At 37.2% G+C, this 23,670-nt stretch overlaps 1 protein-coding gene and 1 pseudogene across 4 annotated transcripts in view; one reads left to right on the forward strand and one right to left on the reverse strand.

The window, feature by feature from the left end:
* Nucleotides 1-23,670, forward strand: part of Ralgapb (Ral GTPase activating protein non-catalytic subunit beta) — a 106,502-nt gene that overhangs the window by 61,596 nt on the left and 21,236 nt on the right. For all 4 annotated transcript variants that reach the window (XM_076851839.1, XM_076851840.1, XM_076851841.1 and 1 more), the window contains 7 exons: nucleotides 1,181-1,332; nucleotides 6,252-6,439; nucleotides 8,008-8,114; nucleotides 9,503-9,655; nucleotides 11,834-12,043; nucleotides 18,304-18,462; nucleotides 23,218-23,383. In XM_076851839.1, coding sequence (XP_076707954.1) covers nucleotides 1,181-1,332; nucleotides 6,252-6,439; nucleotides 8,008-8,114; nucleotides 9,503-9,655; nucleotides 11,834-12,043; nucleotides 18,304-18,462; nucleotides 23,218-23,383 — 1,135 coding nt within the window. The remainder of the gene's footprint in view (nucleotides 1-1,180; nucleotides 1,333-6,251; nucleotides 6,440-8,007; nucleotides 8,115-9,502; nucleotides 9,656-11,833; nucleotides 12,044-18,303; nucleotides 18,463-23,217; nucleotides 23,384-23,670) is intronic.
* Nucleotides 4,862-5,370, reverse strand: LOC143394442 (ubiquitin-ribosomal protein eS31 fusion protein pseudogene; annotated as a pseudogene).

A 23,670-nucleotide genomic window follows, 5' to 3' on the forward strand; every position in this document is an offset into this window, starting at 1 on the left:
ACCTATCAATATTGTTCTTACTGAAAGGTTGTTATCCTGGAAATATCTAGTAAACACTTTGAGCATCTATTACCAAAACAGGAAGGGCAATTGATTTGCTAGCCTGGAATGCTAGAGCACAGCACAACTTATCTGTAAAGATTGCTTTTATCTAAAAAATTTACTTCACAGACATTTTTTTCACTTTTCAGTAGACACAGATAACTAGTGTGGTTTCCCTGCCATTAGTCCTTATAGGAAAGCAGGCATTATAAGAATTCAGTGAAAGTAAAAGAAGAGCTATCACAGTTAGTGTTTATAGAGATCTTTATATAATTTAAAAATATTATTGTTGATAAAATCTAAGTCACTTTTCTGCACACCTATAATCTTTTTGACTCAAGAGGCCAAGGCAGGAAGATCGCAAGTTTGAGATCAGCCTTAGCAATTTAACGAGACCCTGTCCCAAAATTAAAAATAAAAAGGACTGGAGATATAACTCAGTGGTAAAATGCCACTGGATTTAATTCCTAGTACCCTCCCCCAACAATAAAATCTTAGTCATAATTCATTGGATTAGTCAATGAAGGGGGAAAGGTAGGGATGGGAATAGGAAAAACAGTAGACTGAATAGTACATAACTTTCCCATGTTCATATGTGAACAGCTTGGTGTGCTAGTGCACACCTATAATCCAAGTGACTCAGGAGGCTGAAGTACAAGGATCACAAGTTCAAGACCAGCCCTGTGGATGTAGCTCGATGATAGAATGCCCTGAGGTTCAGTTCCCATTACTGCCCTCACCGCCCCCCAAAAAAGTTGATCACTCATTAACTTCCCTTTGATATATTAGATAATCTAATATGTCTTAAGCTATCCAAAGTTTTGAGTTACTGTTCTCTTTCATGGTTTTTGATCCATGATAATTTTTAAGAAATTATGACTGATACAAAAATTTAATTTAATTTAATTTTAATTAGTATCTTTTCTCTAAACCTGCAAATTTAGTTTTTTGAAGAGAAATTTGGAGGAGAGGTATAAGATTTATTATGTTACTATGATATTAATTTTTACCTATTAAAGAAAATTAGAACCTGAAGCTCCACCACCAAAATACAACCACTGTTAGTATTTTTATATACTCCTTGTTTTCTCATAAGAAAGGTATATTATAAAAATTGTTCTGCCTTTCCTGCTCCTAGGACTGTCTTAAGGAAGTACTGGAGATTGTGGAACTGGGTATCTCAGGAAGTAAGTCCAAGAACAGTGAGCAAGAGGTCAAGTACAAAGGAGATAAGGAGCCAAACCCTGCATCTATGAGGGTAAAGGATGCTGCTGAAGCCACCCTGACATGGTATGAAAGTGACTGCCAAGGACTGAGCCTGGGAATTAGATAGTGATCCCTGCCTGTTTCATCTCTTCCACAGTTGTTCAGCTCCTCTAGGATACTTTCTCCAAAAATAAAACCTGGGTTTTAGATCAAAAGAAACCAGGAACTTGGGGTGATGAGTTGGGTTCTTGTTTTTCTATACTGGTTGATGTTAATTCATGTCAGGTTATGTTGGAGCTAGAATGGACCTTGGAGAGACTTATTCCACCCCCTCAGTTTGATAGCTGAGTCCAGAGAGGAGAGGTGTCCATCTATGGTCACAGCATCAGATCTCCTGTTCCCTAGTTCCATGGTCATGATCTCTGCTCTATCATTTATATTATGTCATAGGTTCATTCAGCCAGGATTTATTAACTTTCTATAAAGAACTGATAGTGGATTGCAAAGATAAATCAGATTCAGTTACTACTGGACAGTAGGGAGGATAAATTATGAACACAAATTGCTGTAATATTAGGTGGGTACTTAGTGTTCCAAGAAAAGAGATACAAAGAAGGCGCTGGGGTGTTGGAAAGAAGAAATGAGTACTTCCTGATAATGGGAAACCAAAGCAACATCCCTAGGGAAAATGACATGGAAACTGACTCTGAGCTGTCAGCCAGATTATGGGGCAGTTAAGAAGGTGCCAGGATGGCTGTGTCAGCATTTTGGTAGTAAAGGAATAAAGAAAAAGGCTGGTGGTGCAGACCATTAAGTGGGGAAGATTACATGGAGTCACAGGAGTGATGAATAGAAGGGGCTTAGAAAAGGACAAGTATGAAGTGAAGATCTAGAAAAATGTAAAAGTAGGAAGGAGGAATGTCTAGCCAGTGTGGGGTGGCTTGTTTTGATCTTAGTAAAGTGGCAAGTAAGACTGTTTGAAGATTTGTATGTAAATCAACCCCTCCCCAAATTGCAGCAGGCTAGCAGACACCTTAGTACATGCCTGTAATCCCATTGACTCAGAGAGCTGAGGCAGAAGGATTGCAAATTTGAGGTCAGCCTCGACATTTAGCGAGACACCCATCAACTTAGCAAGATGCTGTCTTTAACTAGAACTGGGGATATAGCTCAGTGGTGAAGCATCTCTGAGTTAAGTTCTCAGTACTTAAAATAAAAATATAAATAAATAAATAAATAAAACTAGATCCCAGCAGCCTTTGGGTGTTTGTGGTCTTACTTGGGGTATGTATAGTGAAGTTGGATTTGTTTTTGTTCCTCCTGAGCTTAGGTCATTCAGTAAATTTTAAACAGGATGCTTGCTTTAGCTAAATTTTGCTCTTTTTGTATAATGCTGGACTTCCAGTTACTTCCTCTGTGGAGGTTTTGCTAATAGCTAGAAGGTCATGCAGCTAAAGCTTATGTAGATAATAATAGGAGTTCAGAGAAGAGCCTTGGGTAACCTTCAAGTGTCACAGAATTAGGCATGTGCCTTGCAGAGGAAAAGGATATGGAGAGAAATGGGAAGGGCATTTCTCATTGGAAGTTCTTCATGATACTAATAAGTTTGCTGCATCCTAGCCTGGGTGGGATTTTCCTTTGAGAGCATGATTACCAGTGAGAACTGGATACATGCTCAGGGTAAGTGGAGCACTGGGTGCTTTTCCCCAATCTAGACAGCAGTTATTTAGATAGCTCATCTCTTTTTCTTCTTCTCTCCTGTCTCTGCTGGAAGCTCCACCAGTGGTCTCTCTGGTTGCCAGTCTTGAAGAAGATACAGAAGTATTCTGTTATCATGGAAAATGCCCACAGCCAGATCTCTCTGTTCTGTCATGTTTGCTGCTTTGTCAGTATCATCACTGTTTCTGGTTATATAAACACAGAACTTTTGACTTTTTCTCTGATTTATCTCTCATTCCTCACATGAGGCCAGCAGTTGAATCCAACAGACTTGACTTTTGTAAAATATTCTCTCTGCCCCCTCTAATCTCAGATAGCATCCTACTCCAGGCCCTCTTTTCTTCTTGCCTGGTTTTCTTGTTTTCAGTATTATAATTCTTTCTGTTTATCTTGCTAAACTCCTCATCTGTAAGCATAGTTTTTATTCTGTAGCTTGAGTGATTGAAAATCTGAAGTAGGTATCTTTTCTGCCATGTTGTCTGTATTTCAAGAGGACTAATCTTTCTCATTACTGCTCCCCAGCACACCCCTGCCATGGTCGTGTTACTTGTGAACTGGGCATGCTCTTACATGCTTATGCTCCTCTCCTGAACTTCAGGCTCTCTCTCTTCCCTTGGCCACATCCTCCACTATTCAATGCTTACATCAAATCTAGCTACCTCCCTGCGACCTTTGGGTTATTCTTCTGAAGGAAGACTGCTTTCTGCACCTCTGTGCTCTCTCTGTCTGACCCTATCACATAGCATGGAATTCTATATTATCATCATTATACCTGGGTATATTTGATACATACTACTGTTGTTGCCCCAGTTTGGGTAGAGGCCAGATTTCTGTCTTCAGTAATTTAATGAGTTTGTCCTGTGTGTTCTAATCAAAATCATTAATAAAAATATTGAAGAGACAGACTCACAAAGCATATCAGCAGATAATTTCCTTAAGGTTCACATGGATTTTTAAATCATAGCTACAAGTTTATCATGACACACTTCAAATACTGTGATTGAAGGGATAATTGCTCACTTTTCCAGTCAAGTTACCGTCAAAAGAGAAAATGTGGGTAGGCTCGTATGGTTGCATCTCAGTGATCTATTCCTTTTTTAGGACCTATTTGATAATATCTTAGGTTCTTACATGGAACACAAGCTCAGTTGGCCTGTATGCTTTGTGTAATCCATCTTTGTCCAGTTTTAGAACCAAAGCCATGTTTTCTCATTAATGATTTCCTAATAATTCACCTATTTTCCCCAAATTATTAGAGGCCTGAAATGATCAATTCTCTTGGTCCTTGGAATTCTTAAGATAGTCCTTCTTGGGGGTAGGGGTTGTGGCTCAGTGGTAGAACGCTTGCCTTTCACATGTAAGGCACTGGGTTCAATCCCCAGCACCACATATAAATAAATAAAGGCATTGTGTCCATCTACAACTAAAACAATAATAAAAAAAAAAAGATAGTCCTTCTAGGAGGTGAGAGAATGGAAGGAAAACATCTGTTGAACCACATTGTCTTCCATTATCAGGGATCTTTGGGTTCTAGCCTTAGAATGAGAGGAGAGGCCACTCAGCTGAGGTTGGAGTGATAAAAGATCAGATGACATTAGAATTGCAGGATAGAACCTTTATATTTTAATTACAAGATACTTTTCCCTGAGCTTCAATTTCTTATTATAAATGGGAAAAACAATGATACCTATCTCAGGGTTGTTAAGATACTACATGAAACAATGTATATACAGTGCCTAGAACATTACTTTCCACAGAGTAAGAGCTATGTTCAGTTATTGTTATTTTTTCATTGAGTACTTGTAGAAATCTCTATAAATGTTTCTGAATATTAAGACTTGATCAGTTGAATTCCAGCATATAGAAAATTTTCCCATATAGTTTTTTTTTTTTTTTTTTTTTTAGTTCATGTCTTTTATTATCTCAAATACATTACTTGTCTTCTGGTTTGTTGAAGCAGTAAGTCAGACAACACTTGCCACAATAGTGTCTGTCAAAGTGGCTGGCCATAAAAACTCCTGCACCACATTCATCTGAAGGACACTCACGACGAAGGCGGCTAATTTTGCCATTTTCATCCACCTTATAATATTTCAGGACAGCCAACTTAACCTTCTTTCTCTTATGCTTATTCTTCTTGGGAGTGGTGTAAGACTTCTTCCTTTTCTTAGCACCACCACGAAGCCTCAGCACAAGATGAAGGGTGGACTCCTTCTGAATGTTGTAGTCAGACAAAGTACGTCCATCTTTCAGTTGCTTACCAGCAAAGATCAGTCTTTGCTGATCAGGAGGAATTCCTTCCTTATCCTGGGTCTTGGCTTTTACATTTTCTATAGTGTCCGAGGGTTCAACCTCCAGTGTAATAGTCTTCCCTGTAAGGGTTTTTACGAAAATCTGCATCTCGGCAGCGGTCCCATCGCAGATGGCGGATCGGAAAAGCCATATAGTTTTTGATTTAGTAATTACATTAGTTCTGTGAGATGTAACTATTAGTGCCTCAAGTTTCCTATCTGTAACATGAGTATGTATCTACTCCTGCCCACACAGGGAGAAAGCAGCAGCTCTTGGTTTCTGGCCTCTTAACAGTCATCTATCTCTTCTGAGCCTGAGTTTTGTTATCAGAAAAGTGAGGGGGTTTGGCTCATCTTTAGGCCCTTTTCTAGGCCTATAATACTTAGCTAGAATAGTCCTGAAGCCTGGAGCATACAGATAGAATTAAAAATCTTTGGGAGTTTCATGATTTGGAAGTGTGGTTAGTATGTTCCTGGGGTAGCAAATTCTGAGAGAAATCAGTTTTCAAGAGATTTTATTAGGAAGTACTCTTTGTATAAATCCCTACGGGGGAATGGAGAAAGCAGGACTAGGCAAAGGAGGAACTGAACTGGGATGCAGTTGCAGCAAAGCACTTTGGAACTCACTTGGCCCTTCAGCGTTCTCTCAAGCTGAGATGAGGGGGCATGGACTGTATAACCCTGTGTCAACTATTCGTTGGACTGGAGCTCATGAAGGAGTGTTTCTTACTGACCAAGGGCAAGTCCTAGAAAGCGACTCAGCTGAGAGCTGTGGCCACATCTCCCTGCAACTGGTGGAATGGGCCTTTTAATCTTAGAGGGCACAATCTGGACAGCACACCATGATATTCACCACAGGGAGCAAATCTGACCTGTAAAGAGGAAGGCCATGGCCACTTACAATTCAGAGGAGCAGAAAGAGACATGGATGTGTGAAGTAAACTTTACAAGTTTGCTTTGGGAATTAACTGTTCTCTATTTCATTCTCCATAGTATTATGCAGTTGCTTGGTGCATTTCCTTCACCCAGCGGTCCTGCCTCTCCTTGTAGTCTGGTGAATGAGACCACTCTGATCAAATACTCCAGGCTGCCAACTATCAACAAGCATAGTTTCCGGTACTTTGTCTTGGATAACAGTGTTATCCTAGCAATGCTGGAGCAACCTCTTGGAAATGAACAGAGTAAGTTGTAGCACTTTCAGACTTCTCTAGTGCTAAATCAATGTGTTTGTCACTTCTGTGAGTAAAGGAAAAGATTGAATTCTAAGTATTTATGCGTTTGTCAGAAGGATTTAGAACTATGTGGCAATAACACCTGAAAAATAAATTTTTTTAAAAAGTAAATTTAAAAAAATAAGAGAAACTGAACAGGTTTGACTCTACATTTGAAATAAAAGAAGAAAATAAAGAGGATCTGAGAGTTGGGGTTTGTGGTTTAGTGGCAGAGCACTTACTTAGCACGCGTGAGGCACTGGGCTCAAGCCTCAGCACCACATAAAAATTAATAAACAAAGACATTGTGTCCATCTACAACTAAAAAAAAAGGATCTGGGTTATAAGGAAGCCCCTCCTGAATTCTTTTTTTTTTAATATATATATTTTTTAGTTGTAAATGGACCTTTATTTTATTTATTTATACATGGTGCTGAGAATCCAACCAGGGCCTCACATATGCTAGGCGAGCACTCTATACCACTGAGCCACAACCCCAGCCCCTTTCCTGAGTTTCCACACATATACTCTCTGTTCCTGAACTTTTGCCAGAGGAAACAGTGCCTGCCTGGGCTGGGCAGCTGTACATGGAGCCATGACTATAACACCAACACTGCAGACACCCAATCTACTTCATGAATTGTTGTTCCCAACATTAGAAAGTTAGAGTTTAGGATAGCATTTCCCAAAGGTGTGTGTACCACAGGAGGTAAGTGAGATGATGTTGGTTAAAGCATTGGTGAACATTATTTTATGTCTTTTTAAAGATGTGTTTGTTTTTCTTTAATTTTTAATTTGTTTTAGTTAGTTATACATGACAGTGGACTGCATTTATGCACTTTGAGATATATATATGATATAATTTCTCATTTTTCTGCATGTGCATGTTGTGGACTCACATTGGTCATGCAGTCACATCTATACATAAGGCAGTAATGTCTGTTTCGTTTTATTATCCTTTATCTCCACATCTCCTCCCCTTCTCTCCCTTCAGTTCTCTCTACCTAATCTAAGGTAACTCTCTTCTTCTCTAGTGCCCCCCCTTATTGTGAATTAGCATCCACATATTAGAGAAAACATTTGGTCTTCGATTATTTGGGGATTGGCTTATTTTGCTTACATGATATTCTCCAACTTCATGCATTTACTGGCAAATGCCGTAATTTCCTTCTTTAAAGCTGAGTAATATTCCATTGAATATATATACCACATTTTTAAAGATGTGTTTTAAAAATACATAATTAGCACACCAAGTTTCATGGTTTTTCCATTTAAAGTAGAGATTCACAGTTTCCTTTTTCATTAAATTTAAGTTAAAAATTACGAGTGGTTGGTACAAAGTAAGCTCATAGTACTCATTATACTTAGGTATGGCAGAAACCACAAAGGGAATACACAAAGGATTGAAGTTTAGGAAACACTGAGCTAGGACTTTGGTTATGAGAAGTTCTGCAGTTGTTTAAAAAAAAAAAAAGTTGTTTTTTAAAAAAATGATTTGTTGTCTGAAATAAAAACTTTACACAAACATTTTATTCTAGATGATTTTTTCCCCTCTGTCACTGTGCTGGTCCGGGGGATGTCTGGAAGACTTGCTTGGGCACAACAGCTTTGCCTTTTACCCAGAGGAGCAAAAGCAAACCAGAAGGTATCCATCACAAGTTACAGGGAAGTGACTGCTGAGGAGGGTGGGGGTGGGGTGGGGGTGGGGGGGTTTAAAGGTTAAATAGCATTCCAACAAAAATCATTGATACAATCAATATTCTGATCCGTGTCCAGGTCCTCAGTCAGTAGGTTCACATCATAATTGCTTTAGGAACCTGGAATTCCAGGTCTACAGAATTAGTTTTTGAAGCCATCTTTAAGGCAATTGTATTTTCCAAAAGCTTTCCAGGTGATTCAGACTTCCACTTAGGAAAAGTGGAAGCCATTGAAACCTACTAGGGAACAGCCAATTCCTATCAGTCCCAATTTAAATTTACAATTCCCAGGGTTTTCTATTCAATTTAAAATAAAATAAAAGATACATACAATAAAAAAAATTTGCTGGACTTTTGATATATATATAGCAATAGGACTTAGTTTCAGATTGTTTTACCTGATTTATTACATGTAATTGGTAATAAATTGTATTTAATATAATCTTTTATGACATTTATAATTGGATAATAAGGAAAAAAATTAAATCAACTGTAATCTCCAGAGGGATATAGCTCCAGTTAATGTTTTAGTGAATTTCCTTTCAATCTCTTTCTATAAATAGTTACACTTAAATAGGACCAAAGTCATTTGGTATACTGCTTTTTTCATGTATTACTTGGAAGCTTGTACTTATATTACTGAGAATTATACCCATAAAATTGGAGCATGTGCCTAAAATCATATAACATCCTAGATGACTCTTAGATGAGCTGTTTTGTGATGAGCAGATAACATTCTGTCAGCAGCTCTGTAAGCCTTTAAGATTGAAGCAGAAGGGAATCAGGAAAGGAACTAAAATTTATTGTAGCTCAATATATACAATGTATACATTCATGCAAGGTTTTAGAGCCTTGAAGACCTAGATTTGATACCCATACTTTCCTAATTAAGCCACTTAAGGTTCTAATTGAACTCACTTTCTAGAGATGCCCCCAGGGAACTGAACTTCTACTTTATTATATGGAGTGATTTGAGAGTTCTTGGAGAAGAAGGAAGTTTGAGTCTTAAAGTTCTGAAATGTCTCACTCTTTGGCTTATCACTGAATGTGGGAGATTCAGGCTTGGGCTATAGAGGTCTATAGCCCATTCATCAGTCATAGAATATATAATATCTACAATGGACAATTTTAGAAAAATAAAATAAAATTGAGTTTGCAGGTATGCAGGCTGCCTGTCTTTACCCTTAGTTGTATCGTTTGTGGATTCTCTGAGTTTTTATGACATATAATCCTAAGGAAACACAGGTATCAAAGCAAAACAGGGAAATACATGTCATTACAGATGGGTATTAGATCATATGCAAGAAACATAACGTTCTTTGAATTATTTTAACAGCTATTTGTGCCTGAACCCCGCCCAGTTCCTAAAAATGATGTTGGATTTAAGTATACTGTGAAACATCGGCCATTTCCTGAAGAGGTGGACAAGATTCCTTTTGTGAAAGCAGACCTGAGTATTCCAGATTTGCATGAAATTGTCACTGAAGAAGTAAGATAAATTACTTCTAGCAGTTGTTAAGGGTGTCGATATAAACATTCATGGGGGAGTGCATCTTTTAAAGTATAAAATTAAGGATTTAAGGATAGAACCCAGGGTCTTTCATATGCTAGGTAAGTGGTTACCACTGAACTTTGTTCTTAACCCTGAACATTGTTAAATGACTTTTGTGTTTAAGACTGACTTTAGTGTTATGGGTGGTGATTCATAAGATGGCTTGGGTCTCTGATATCCAGGAGGCAAGACAAATGTAAATTGGGACCGATAGGAATTGGCTGTTCCCTAGTAGGTTTCAATGGTTCAGTGATAAGATCAGACACTTGTACTGGAGGCTTTTTGGAGTAGGGGAACCAGTTCAGAGACCAACTGATAATCCAAGCAGGAAAAGGAAGGATTGTCACTGAAAGAAGTTTAATATATATAGTGTATTGTGAAGGTAGATTCAAGCAATCTTGGGTTAATGAGGAAAGGGAAGGAGCCAAGTAGTTTTAGGTTTTGAGCTTGAGTGATAAAGAGATATTGGTGCAATATACAGAAATACGGGTGTTAGGAAGAAGATAGGTTTGGGAGGATGAGAAAAGTTTTAGTTAAGATTAATTTAGATAATTAGACTAAGTGACTGGTCTCTTAAATCAAGAGAGAAGAACCTTGGGCCTCAAGAAGTAAGTGACAGAGGTATTTTAGGTAAGAAAACAAATGGGCAGAAATGGAGGAAAGGCTACTCTGTCAATGCTGGAGAGATCAAGGAGAAGGAGGAATAATATAAAATCCTGAATTTTGGCATGAAAATGTAGGTGACCTTTGAGAAAAGCTTCAAAGGTGTGTGAGGTGGGATGCAGAAATTGAGGGGTTGGGGATTGAATGGTAAATGAGGGTGAGGCAGTGAATATAAATTACATTATTAACACAAAAAGAGAGGGTATAGAATGGGTAAGATCATGAAGAAATTACCGAGCTAAGGAAAGGCCAAGATGGGAGTAGTATTTTGTGCTTATGGAGAAGGCATGAGGAGAAGGCATGGAGATTTAAGCTTAGTTGGGAAACAGAAGCCAGAAGTGGCATGGAAAAATATGAGGAGGGGTTAAATGTCCCTTGGTGATAGTGAGACACAACCTCAGGGAGTGCAGGAAGGAAATTTAGGATTAGAGTGGGAATTTCAGAGTTACAGCCTTTAAAGTAGGTTACGTCTGCGGTTCAAGATATGCTGATAGGTGGTAAGTTGTAAAGTTTGAGGAGGTTGTTGAGTTAAGCCAGAATGTTAGAAGGATTGTTACTCACCAGAGGATGGAAATTTAAAATAGGATTGATCAGAAGGGAAGGAAGGGGTCAGGTGGAATTTCCAAGACTAAATCAAGGAATCCATGTGGATAAGATTTTTAAAAACGAGACCAGCTGAGCATGGTGGTGCTTGCCCGTAATTTCAGTTCCTGAGGAGGCTGAGGCAGGAGGATGGGAAGTTTGAGCCCAAATCCTATTTCAAAATAGAATTTTAAAAGGACTGGGATGTAACTCAGTGCTTGCCTAGCATGTGTAAGGCCTTGGGTTCAGTTCCTAGTACTGGGAGGCACCTAGGAGACACTCAAACAAGAATAAGATGATGCCAGGCGTGGTGGCACATGCCTGTAATCCCAGTGACTCTGGAGGCTGAGGCAGGAGGATCACGAGTTCAAGCCAGCCTGAGCAAAAGTGAAGTGCTAAGCAACTCAGTGAGATCCTGCCTCTAAATGAAATACAAAATAGGGCTGGGGATGTGGCTCGGTGATTGAGTGCCCCTTAGTTCAATCCCTGGCATCCCCTTCCCCTCCCCACCCCTAGAAAAAGATGAGGTGATGGTGCAGGATGAAGATAGATAGTGATCTGGAAGTGGAGGTAGGAGCAACAATTCTGTCCCTTTTCTTGCCTATTTGAAGAGGAGCAGAGATGGAATGATATCATTTACAGCCAGGAGATGAAGGAGCAATTACGAGGCATTGGGGAAGTGTTTTTGGTGTAATTTTAACTTTGCAACATGTTTCCTTAATTATATGTTCTATTTTGAACTGAAGTACAATATTGATCATAGAAAATTATCTTCATTTTCTTTGTTACTTTTAACTTTATTTAAAATTAAGAGTAACCCAATTATTTTTATAATAGTTCTTCCAAACTGAAATATTTGCTTTATTTCAGTTAGAAGAGAGACATGAAAAATTAAGGAGTGGCATGGCCCAGCAGATTGCTTATGAGATACACCTTGAGCAGCAGAGTGAGGGAGAGCTGCAGAAGAGAAGCTTTCCTGACCCCATTACGGATTGCAAGCCCCCACCACCTGCCCAGGAATTTCAAACAGCCCGCCTTTTCCTCTCACATTTTGGATTTTTGTCTTTAGAGGCATTGAAGGTAATTTTCATGAAGTTTAATCAATAAGTATATTCATAAATTAATATTCAGCTTGTGATAACTATAATATTTTTATGAAGATAGAAGAAAAAATTTAAGACTAATTACAGACTTACACTGCATGAAAGTAGATTAAATTCAGTAGGTTATATAGCATGAGCTCCAGGACAATTCACCCCCTCATCTCATTCAGAGTTCTGTCTAAGAGGACAACTTTGATAAAATACCTAGCTCTGAGTTTCCTTGGTCAATATAGGACCCATGTTGCTCATGTAAGTGAAATCTACAGATAATTAGAAAAGGAATGTTAAAAATCTTCCCATAGTCAACTTTATTAAGGTAAGTATTGCGTATAGTTGTTTCAATTCATTTATATTACTTTTAAAAAGAATAAGGCTAATTCTGTAATATGTAAGCCACGTTCTTCTTGTGTCGTATGGTTGGTTAAGATCAGACTTCTAGGTTTATGTCCTGGTATCACTGCTTGTCAGCTATGTGGTCTTGAATGACTGGCTTTCTCAGTTCCTTACTTGTAAGGTGGGAATGATAATAGTATTCATCTCTTCAAGTAAAGATTTACACATGTAAAATTCTTCAGGCAGTACTTAACACAAAGTAAGCCAACTCTAAGATAAATATTGCCTTTATTCTTAATTCCATTATTTTTAAACAATTTATCTTTAAATAGTATTTAAATTACCTTTAAAATACTATCCTTGTTTTTTAGATACAGAAATAAGCTTTAAAATGTGTAATAACTTGTTTAAAGGTAGATTGGGAGTTTATTCTAAGGCCTGTTTGTTTTGAAAAGTACAACTGAAGATTGTGAGGCAAGATATTGTTTATTGCCAAGGTTGTCCTCTGCTCTTACTCCTCCCTAGCAACTATCGGGCCACAGGCCATTTAACTTTTCTAGGAAAGCAGGACGACATTGCTGTGTGATTTTGGATTTTAGCATGAAGAGAGAAAATATTTTAAGACTGTAGAAAACTGAGTTTGTGATGGTGAATATGAACATAAAATCTCTTAAAATGCAGAATAAAAGAGCAGAAAGAGGAAAATAAGAAGAAATACAGTGGTAAACAGGGAAGGCAAGAAGCACAGATCTAGCATACAAATGACTAGTGATATTCCTAGTAGGAAAAACTGAACAGAGTAGAGCAGTAAATAAAAATATGGTAGAAGAAAATCATTATATCTTGTGATGAGGACTCCTAATAGCCCTTCCCTGAGATTGTGATTTTTCCATTTATGCTTTCTATATTAGTTGAAATTTTTAAGCTTTCAAGAAAATTTTTAGCTAGGTGTGGTGGCACACACCTGTCATCCCAACTCCTTGGGAATCTGAGGTAGGAGTATCACAAGTTCAAGATCAGCCTGGGCAACTTAACCCTATTTCAAAATAAAATAATAGGAGCTGAAAATGTAGCTCAGTGGTAGAGCACTTGCGTAGCATGCTTGAGGCCTTAAGTTTAATCCCCAGCTCTGCAAAAAAAAAATAATAATAATAATAACAGTTTTCTTCTGTATGTGAACATAGGGAAAAGTCAAGAAAGGCACCTGGTTTATTTTATGAATGCTAGCATATTTCTAATTACAAACATGACAGCACATACAGAAACAAACAAGTACAAATTAGTCTTACTTATGAATATGTGTACAAAAGTATATAAGTGATTGCTGGCTAAATTTTGAATAATAACATGTTAAGTGAATGATCTTTCCAGGCACAGTGGCACATGCCTGTAATCCTAGCGACAAGGGAGGCTGAGGCAGGAGGATCTTGAGTTCAAAGCCAGTCTCAGCAATGGCGAGGCACCAAGCAACTCAGTGATACCCTGTCTCTAAATAAAATACAAAATAGGGCTGGGGATATGGCCCAGTGGTTAAGTACCCCTGAGTTTTATCCCTGGTACCAAAAAATAAAAAAAAAAAAAGTGAATGATCTTCCTTGATCAAATTTATCCTAGCAGCTCAAAGAGAAATAATTCTTGCAAAATATTAGTAAAAAATTTAAGAAAACCACTGATTCTGTAGGCAGATCAGTTAATAAAACAATGTATCAGTTTAATACACTAATATTCTGATTAAAAAAAAATATAGGACTATTAGTGTAGGTCCTTATTAAAGATCTCTCTGAAAGGAGCCCAGGAGCAAACTGGAGGCACCTTTTATAAAAATCAGAGGTAATGTCTTCTTTGACTACTATTTAACAACAAGGAATTTAAAAATTTTTTTTTTTTTTAGTTTTTGATGAAACTTTATTTAATTTATTTATTTATATATGATACTGACAATCGAACCCAGTGCCTCACACATGATAGGCAAGTGCTTTACCACTGAGTCACAAACCCAGCCCATAAGGAATTTTTAATGAATGAATCTTTTAAAACTTTTTGGTCTTAAGTAATTATAAATTAATAGGAAATCGTAAAATAAAAGTGCAGGGAGATCTTCCCCAAGGACAGTATCATATATAAAATATTAAAAGAAACTAAATAAGAGGTTAAAAATCATGGTCTGGGGCTGTATCTCAGTGGTAGAGCACGTGCCTAGCACATGTGAGGCACTGAGTTCAATCCTCAGCACCACATAGAAATAAATAGGGGTATTGTGTGTATCAGCAACTTAAAAAAAATTTAAAAAAAAAGATAAAAATCATTGGAAACAAAGAGACAGTTTGCACTTGATATGACTTCTAATTAGACAATCATAAGGGAATCAATATAATATTTAAAATAAATGAGAATTAAGATTCCCACATAAAAATATATAAACTAGGAGGAAGTATACAATGACTACCTTTAATATCCAGTTAAAAATACACTGCAGGCCTGGGGATGTGGCTGAAGCGGTAACGCGCTTGCCTGGCATGCGCGGGGCACTGGGTTCGATCCTCAGCACCACATACAAATAAAATAAAGATGTTGTGTCCACCGAAAACCAAAAAATAAATATTAAAAAAAAAATTCTCTCTCTCTCTCTCTAAAAAAAAAAAAAAAAAAAAAACAAAAACAACAAATACAGTGCAGCTGGGCACCGTGGCGCACACCTATAATTCCAGCGGCTCTGAGGCGGAGGCAGGAGGATTGCAAGTTCAAAGCCAGCCTCAGCAACTTGAGTTCAATCCCTGATCTCCCCCGCCCCTTGCAAAAAAATACAATTCAAAAATATCCATTTTCAGCTGTGACAGACAAAAGTTGCCTTAAAAAACTATGTACAAGATCTAAAAGAAACTTTTAAAAAATTAAGATATATAAAGTATGTACATGTTATGTTCCTAAATTAGAAGATCATTCAAAAGAACAAACAGAAAGCATCTTACTTTTTGGGGGGCGGTTCTAGGGATTGAACTCAGGGGCACTTTACCACTGAGCCACATCCCCAGCCCTTTTTTTTGTATTTTATTTAGACACAGGTGTTACTGAGTTGCTTAGCACCTTGCCTTACTAAGGCTGGCTTTCCACTCTTAATCATCCTGTCTCAGCCTCCCAAGTTGCTGGGACTACAGGCATGCGCCTCTGCGCCCATCTCACATCTTACTTTTCAAAAAAAGTATAAGAACACTTTGCTCACAAGATGTAACATGCTGCAGTTCCACAATTCCTTATCTGTGATTTCAAAGTAAAAACTAGATTTTTTTTTTTTTTTTAGTATGTTTGTAACAAACTCATTTAGTGGCAAAATCTGCCCTGAAATAACACAAAGTTTTTGGAATCATTACTTATTTCACTTGGTATGAACACTGTCCTGTTTGAGTGCAGAATTATTAATATCCTTGATTATAAAGTGTTGTCCAAACCCTTGCTAGGAACGGTATATAACAGACTAAGCGGACCAGGTTCACAATCTTTACCAATGTGAAAAAGTAATCCTTGCCAACCCTGGATGATGCTTTTCTGAAAAATATTATGGTTCACAGGACCTTGTTTGGTAAGGTAAGATGAAGATCTCAATGAAGATAAGGGATTAAGGTGAAAACAAAACACAAAATGCATTTTAACAAAAATTAACAGATTTTGCTTTTTAAAGTTTCAGGTTTATAGAATGTTTGAGCAAAAAGTTTAAAGAGTTTCCATATTCTTCCCCATACCCCCACTCCAGTTTCCCCCTTTAACATCTTCCATCAATGTGGTACATTTGTTACATCGATGAACCTTTATTGATATATTATTAATTGAAGTCTATAGTTTACATTAATTAGCTTTACTCTTTGTTGTATAGGTCTATGGATTATGACAAATGCATAAATGTATAATGACAATTCACCATTATAGTATTACATGAATAATTTCACTGCTCGAAAATTCCATTATGCTCCACCTATTCACTTGCTCTCCAAGCCCCTGGCAAACACTGATCTTTGTACTGTTTCCCTATAGTTTTGGCTTTTCCAGAATGTCATGTAGTTGGAATCATATATACATACAGGCTTTTTTTACTTAGCAATATGCATTTAAAGTTCCTCCATGTCTCCTTATGACTTGATAACTCATTTCTTTGTATTGCCAAGTAATATTCCACTGTATGGATGTACCATAGTTTGTTTATCCAGTCACCTATTGAAAGACATCTTGGTTACTTACAAGTTTTGACAATTATGAATAAAGCTGTTATAAATATTCTGTGTAGGGTTTTGTGTAGATTTGCATTTTTAAGTAATTTGGGTAATAACCAAGGCATTTAATTGCTGCATTATATGTAAGACTGTGTTAATCTTTTTAAGAAACTGCAAAATTGTCTTCCAAAGTAACTGTATCATTTTGCATTTCTACTATCAATGAGAGGAAACACCTTTTTAAGCAGTACTAGAAAGCATGATATTATAGAGAAAATAGAATCCAAAATTATATGCACACTATAATTTCAGTATATTTGCGGGGGATACTGGGGATTGAACTCAGGGGCACTCAACCACTGAGTCACATCCTCAGCCCTCTTTTGTATTTTATTTAGAGACAGGCTATCACTGAGTTGCTTGGTGTCTTGCTAAGTTGCTGAGGCTGGCTTTGAACTCGTGATCCTCCTGCCTCAGCCTCCTGACCTACTGGGATTACAGGCATGTGCCACCATGCACAGCTCAGTTATCTTTTTTTAAAAACTTGTTCCAATTAGTTACACATGACAGCAGGATGCATTTCAATTCATTGTACAAGAATGGGGTACAACTTTTCATTTCTCTGATTGTACATGATGTAGAGTCATGTCAGTCCTATAATCAATCATGCATGTATCTAGGGTAATGATGTCTCTCTCATTCCAGCATTTTTCCTACCCTCACACCCCCTCCCCTCACTTCTCTCTGCCCAATCCAAAGTTCCTCCATTCTTCCCCTGCACCCCCCGCCCCATGTGCGCCATTATGGATCAGCATCCATATATCAGGGAGAGCATTTGGCCTTTGGTTTTTGGGGATTGGCTTATTTCCCTTAGTGTGATATTCTCCAACTCCATCAATTTACCTGCAAATGCCATAATTTGATTCTCTTTTAATGCTGAGTAATATTCCATTTTGTATATATACCACAATTTCTTTATCTATTCAACTTTTGAAGGGCATCTAAGTTTAACTCTTGTGAATTGAGCTGCTGTAAATACTGAAGTGACTGCATCACTGTAGTATGCTGATTTTAAATCCTTTGGGTATAAACTGAGGACTGGGATAGCTGGTCAAATGGTAGTTCCATTCCAAGTTTTCTAAGGCCTATCCATACTGTTTTCCATATTGGTTGCATCAATTTGCAGTCTCACCAGCAATGAATGAGCATACTTTTCCCCCCACATCCTCGCCAACACTTATTGTTGCTTGTATTTTTGATAACTGCCATTCTGACTGGAGTGAGATGAAATCTTAAAGCAGATTTTTTTTTTTTTTTTTTTTTGCGGGGCTGAGGATCGAACCCAGGGACTTTTGCATGCAAGGCAAGCACTCTACCAACTGAGCTATATCCCCAGCCCTTAAAGTAGTTTTGATTTACATTTCTTTAGTTACTAGAGATGTTGAACATTTTTTTCATATATTTATTGATTGATTGTATATCTTCTTCTGAGAGGTGTCTGTGACAACAAAAAAAGCAATTAAAGAACTGGAAGGAAGTATTTTAAAAATGTTAAATAATTTCTTTAGGATTATGGCTGTGTTTATTCCTGACACTTTAACTTTTTAATTTAATGTTTATTCAGCCAAAAGCAAATCTTACTTTATAATTAGAATAATGATACAGAGATAATACTTTCTCTTTTTTTTTCCTTTGATGGTAGGAACCTGCAAATAGTCGTCTACCTCCTCACCTTATTGCACTTGATTCCACGATACCTGGGTTTTTTGATGACATCGGGTATCTGGATCTTTTGCCATGTCGCCCTTTTGACACAGTTTTTATTTTCTATATGAAGCCAGGTCAGAAAACAAACCAAGAGGTAAGAATTCTGAATTATTTTTCTTTTTGGCAACATTTTGTGCTATAAATACATAAGATTTACATAAAAGGTTTGTCCTTATCCTTGGTAAGAAATGAAGACTCTGTATGAACTAGTTCAGAAAGAATTAAAGAAATAGAAAGAATTAAAACTATAGTATTTCGTGTTCTGAGTCTTTTGACTCTCAAGGAGTGTAGTTTAGAGTAGAATTGTAGCATGTCTTTCTTTCTCTTTCCAAATTCATATTCATAGGCAAAATAAAATAAAATATATATTAGCTACAAAGAGCTCAGGCTAGCTAGACCAAATGAGCAACAGGCTCCCCCCTTGAGGTTCCTTCCAGGTAAGCTCAAAAACAAAAGGTATGCATAGTGCACAATGCAGGGAGTGATGCATGAGGTAAAGGATAAAAACAGTATGTAGCAGAGGAGACTAGAAGGAAGATATAAGATAGGTGGGAATGTAAAACTAAGAGCAAAATGGCAGAAAAATTTGAATTTTGTATTGGAAATGAATATTTAAAACATGGAATGGGCAGTTCCCAATTAATTAGGAAAGAGTCAAAGGAAGGTTTGTAAAATACAATACTCAGATGTGTGAGGGCACTATGGCTGTATGATATATGACTTAGAATTTTACTGTAATCAACTTAGGACTGTTAACTAATAAAATCAGCACTTTTTTAGAAATTTACCAAAAGTCATACCAAAGTCAAAAAATGTTTGCTTGAGAAGCATTATTTTAAATTTTGCACTGGTGATCTACTGGAAAAGAAGTTTTTGAGAAAGTTCTTCCTCATTTCATGTTATTCTTTCAGTAACTCTTACATTAAGTGTCTGTTCTCTGTTAGGTCCCAGGTTACACTGGAAAATAAGTGCTACAAGGCTTCTGGCTTTCGAGAACTATTGTCTAGACAGGACAATTAAATAAGCACCCATTGTAAAGTATACTAATGGGGCGTTAAAATATGTCTTAGGAGCCTTAACAGGAAAACATAACCTGATTTTTTTTTTAATTTTTAAATTTTTAAATTTTTTTTTTATTGATTGTTCAAAACATTACAGAGCTCATGATATATCATCTTTCATACATTTGACTCGATTTATGAATTCCCATTTTTTCCCCAAATACAAATTGCAGAATCACATTGGTTACACACTCACATTTTTACATAATGGCATATTAGTGACTGTTGTGTTCTGCTACCATTCCTATCCCCTATTATCCCCCTCCCCTCCCATCTTCCCTCTCTACCTCCTCTGCTGTTGTTTGATTCTCTCCCTTTTTTCCCTCCTCCTTTCCCCTCACAACCTCTTATAATATTGTGTAACATTGAAGGTCTCCTACTTTTTCCATATGCTTTCCCTTCTCTCTCCCTTTCTCTCCCCCTTCTCGTCTTTGTTTAATGTTAGTCTTTTCCTCATGCTCATCCTTCCTGTTCTGTTCTTAGTTGCTCTCTTTATATCAAAGAAGACATTTGGCATTTGTTTTTTAAGGATTGGCTAGCTTCGCTTAGCATAATCTGCTTTAATGCCATCCATTTCCCTGCAAATTCTATGATTTTGTCATTTTTTAGTGCTGCATAATATTCCATTGTGTATAGATGCCACATTTTTTTTATCCATTCATCTATTGAAGGGCATCTAGGTTGGTTCCACAGTCTAGCTATTGTGAATTGTGCCGCTATAATCATTGATGTGGCAGTATCCCTATAGTACGCTCTTTTAAGATCCTCAGGGAATAGTCCGAGAAGGGTGATAGCTGGGTCAAATGGTGGATCCATTCCCAGCTTTCCCAGGAATCTCCATACTGCTTTCCAAATTGACCTCACCAATTTGCAGTCCCACCAGCAATGTACAAGTGTACCCTTTTCCCCACATCCTCGCCAACACTTATTGTTGTTTGACTTCATAATGGCTGCCAATCTTACTGGAGTGAGATGGTATCTTAGGGTGGTTTTGATTTGCATTTCTCTGACTGCTAGAGATGGTGAGCATTTTTTCATGTACTTATTGATTGATTGTATGTCCTCCTCTGAGAAGTGTCTGTTCAGGTCCTTGGCCCATTTGTTGATTGGGTTATTTGTTATCTTATTGTTTAATTTTTTGAGTTCTTTGTATATTCTGGATATTAGGGCTCTATCTGAAGTGTGGGGAGTAAAGATTTGTTCCCAGGATGTAGGCTCCCTATTTACCTCTCTTATTGTTTCTTTTGCTGATAAAAAACTTTTTAGTTTAAGTAAGTCCCATTTGTTTATTCTTGTAATTAACTCTTGTGCTATGGGTGTCCTATTAAGGAATTTGGAGCCCGACCCCACAGTATGTAGATCGTAGCCAACTTTTTCTTCTATCAGACGCAGTGTCTCTGATTTGATATCTAGCTCCTTGATCCATTTTGAGTTAACTTTTGTGCATGGCGAGAGAAAGGGATTCAGTTTCATTTTGTTGCATATGGATTTCCAATTTTCCCAGCACCATTTGTTGAAGATGCTATCCTTCCTCCATTGCATGCATAACCTGATTTTTAAAAAGCATCCTGGAAAATAGGACATTAAGCAATATTTGAGGTGTCCATTAAAAAGGCAGAAACAGATTATGATAAGACAGTATTGCATCTTTATGGAATTCATTATGAGTGCCAGTGTGCTTGGTGCTTGGGAGAAAATAAGTTAGTGACAGGCAGATATGAAAGTGGTGGAGTCTAGTTTTTTAAAAGAATCTCAGTAAATTGGATTAATTACAGAAGCTGGGGATGTATTTTGAAAAGACTCTCATGTGTTGTTCACTTGAGAATATTGGAGCCATTTTTCTCCTACCTGTTAAAGAGTACATAAGCCCTTGAGGCAACTCCTAAACCAACCAGTTCAATTTCCTTAGGTTCTAGAGTCTGGGGTGACCAGGAAACAAGGAGTTTCTTAGGGGCTTCTTTGGAGTGGCTGAGACCTTGCTCTTCCTGGCCACAGGTGATTAATTTCTAACTGCCAGAAAGTGACCTGCAAGTTGAATTTGATTCACTTACTGCTTCTTAACTAAATTTTTCAGAAACTGTTAATTTAAAAGCTTTGCTTCTGTTTAATAGCAAAAATTAGAACTGGTTAGCCAATTAGTTTTTTGACAGAAGAATATGAAAGGATGTGGTTGAACTAAACGAGTACACTTCTGGAGATACTAGTTCTGTGTTTAAGAGGTAAACTTGGCAATGATACAATATATTGAGAAGCAATATGTGTAACTTCCCATATTTTTAACTTTCACAGGCGTCTCCATGGTCTTGGCATATTAACATTGTCTGAATGACATCAGTGATCTGGGGACTGGCTGCATCACAGTCATTGGGGGGAGTTTTTAAAAAATAGTGATTCTAGGGTCTTGCTTTGGCTAATTTTGATGTATGTCTGGAAAATCTAATGGACTCATCTTTAACACATTCCCCAGATGATTTTTATACACTGTTCCCCACCCCTTGTTTTATTTTTAATTTGAAGAAGAATTTCTTATTTTCCTTTATTTAGAATAGAGTGTTTTAACAATCGCCCTGTTGCCATCTTGGGTCAGATAATTCTTTGTTGTGGGGACTGACTTGTGTTTTTTTTTTTTTTTTTTTTTTTAATATTTCTTTTTTAGTTGTAGATGGACACACAGTATCTTTATTTTTATGGGGTGCTGAGGATCGAACCCGGTGCCTCACGCATGCAAGGCAAGCACTTTACCGCTGAGCTACAGCCCCAGCCCCTGACTTGTGTATTTTTAAACATTTAACAGTACCTGTGGCCTCTTCCCCTAGATTATTCTACTATAATCCCCAGCATTATTCTACTGGTTGAAACAACCAAATATGTCTTCAGATATTGCCAAATGTCCCCTGGAGGACAAAATCACCCCGAGATGAGAACTATTCTTTTAGAGCAAGAGGTTCTCCTGAGATCAGTAGAAAGCCCCAGCGTTACACTTTTTTTTTTTTTTTTTTTTTCAGTTTTTTTTTTTTAGTTTTCAGCGGACACAACATCTTTGCTTGTATGTGGTGCTGAGGATCAAACCCGGGCCGCACGCCACTGTTTGTTATTAGTGGGGAGGAGAGAATCTTTTGGTCACTTCATTTTTCTTGGAATGACTGTATTCTTTCCTTTGGACTAAGAAAAGAGTATTCTCACATTTATTAATATACCTAATCTTTATTGAATTCTTTTTTTTTTAACATCTTTATTTGTATGTGGTGCTGAGGATCAAACCCAGTGCCGCACGCATGTCAAGCGAGCATGCTACCGCTTGAGCCACATCCCCAGCCCTATTGAATTCTTAATAGGTTTTTAATTTTGTAGTGTTTGTCAAGACTTGTAGTTAAATAATTATATAACTATATAATATTTCTGTAAATTAATTAACCAGGTTATTAACTCTGTGCACAGCAAGGACATTGTGTCTTTTATTTATTTTTAATAAATATGACAGACTCAATAATTGTTTCAGCAAGAATGGAGCTCAGGGCTTTACCTACATTATCTCATTACCCTTCACTACCATTATTGTTATCCCCATTTTACAAATGAAGAAAGTGAGGCAAGTTAAGAAATTTAAGGCCCAGCCAATCCAAACATAACTCGAACACTTACTTTTCACAACAGTGATGTATTCTCAAATTTCTTCTGAACTGGATTTTGATTTTTCAGAAACTTCAAAGCTAATCAGTTTTATGAATACTTATTTTAGTATGTTCTTATGTTTCCTACATGATAGCTGATGATGTTATATATTTCAGATTTTAAAGAATGTGGAGTCTTCCAGAAATGTTCAGCCACATTTCCTAGAATTTTTGCTCTCCCTTGGCTGGTCGGTAGATGTGGGCAAACACCCTGGCTGGACAGGACATGTTTCCACCAGTTGGTCGATTAACAGTTGTGATGATGGGGAAGGGTCTGAACAAGGTAAAACTCAATCATAATGGTCATTTGTTTCTTGTTTTGTTTCTCTTGATTCCCTGCCCACTCCCCGCCCTTTATTATGAATTTGTAGTTTTGTTTAAAAAAAGAAACAGTGATATAAAAGAAAAGTCTCCTTCCTTCAATCTCAGTCCTCACAAAGAGTCACTTAGTATATATATATTCTTCTAGACAGTTCTTGTGTATATTAAAGATATTTATATGCATAGTGGTAGGTAAATTAATAGAGAATTAATCATTACAGTGCTGTAAGTTCCTTTTTGTAATGTGAG

Source organism: Callospermophilus lateralis, chromosome 3 (genome assembly GCF_048772815.1).
Source record: "Callospermophilus lateralis isolate mCalLat2 chromosome 3, mCalLat2.hap1, whole genome shotgun sequence".
Lineage (NCBI taxonomy): Eukaryota > Metazoa > Chordata > Mammalia > Rodentia > Sciuridae > Callospermophilus > Callospermophilus lateralis.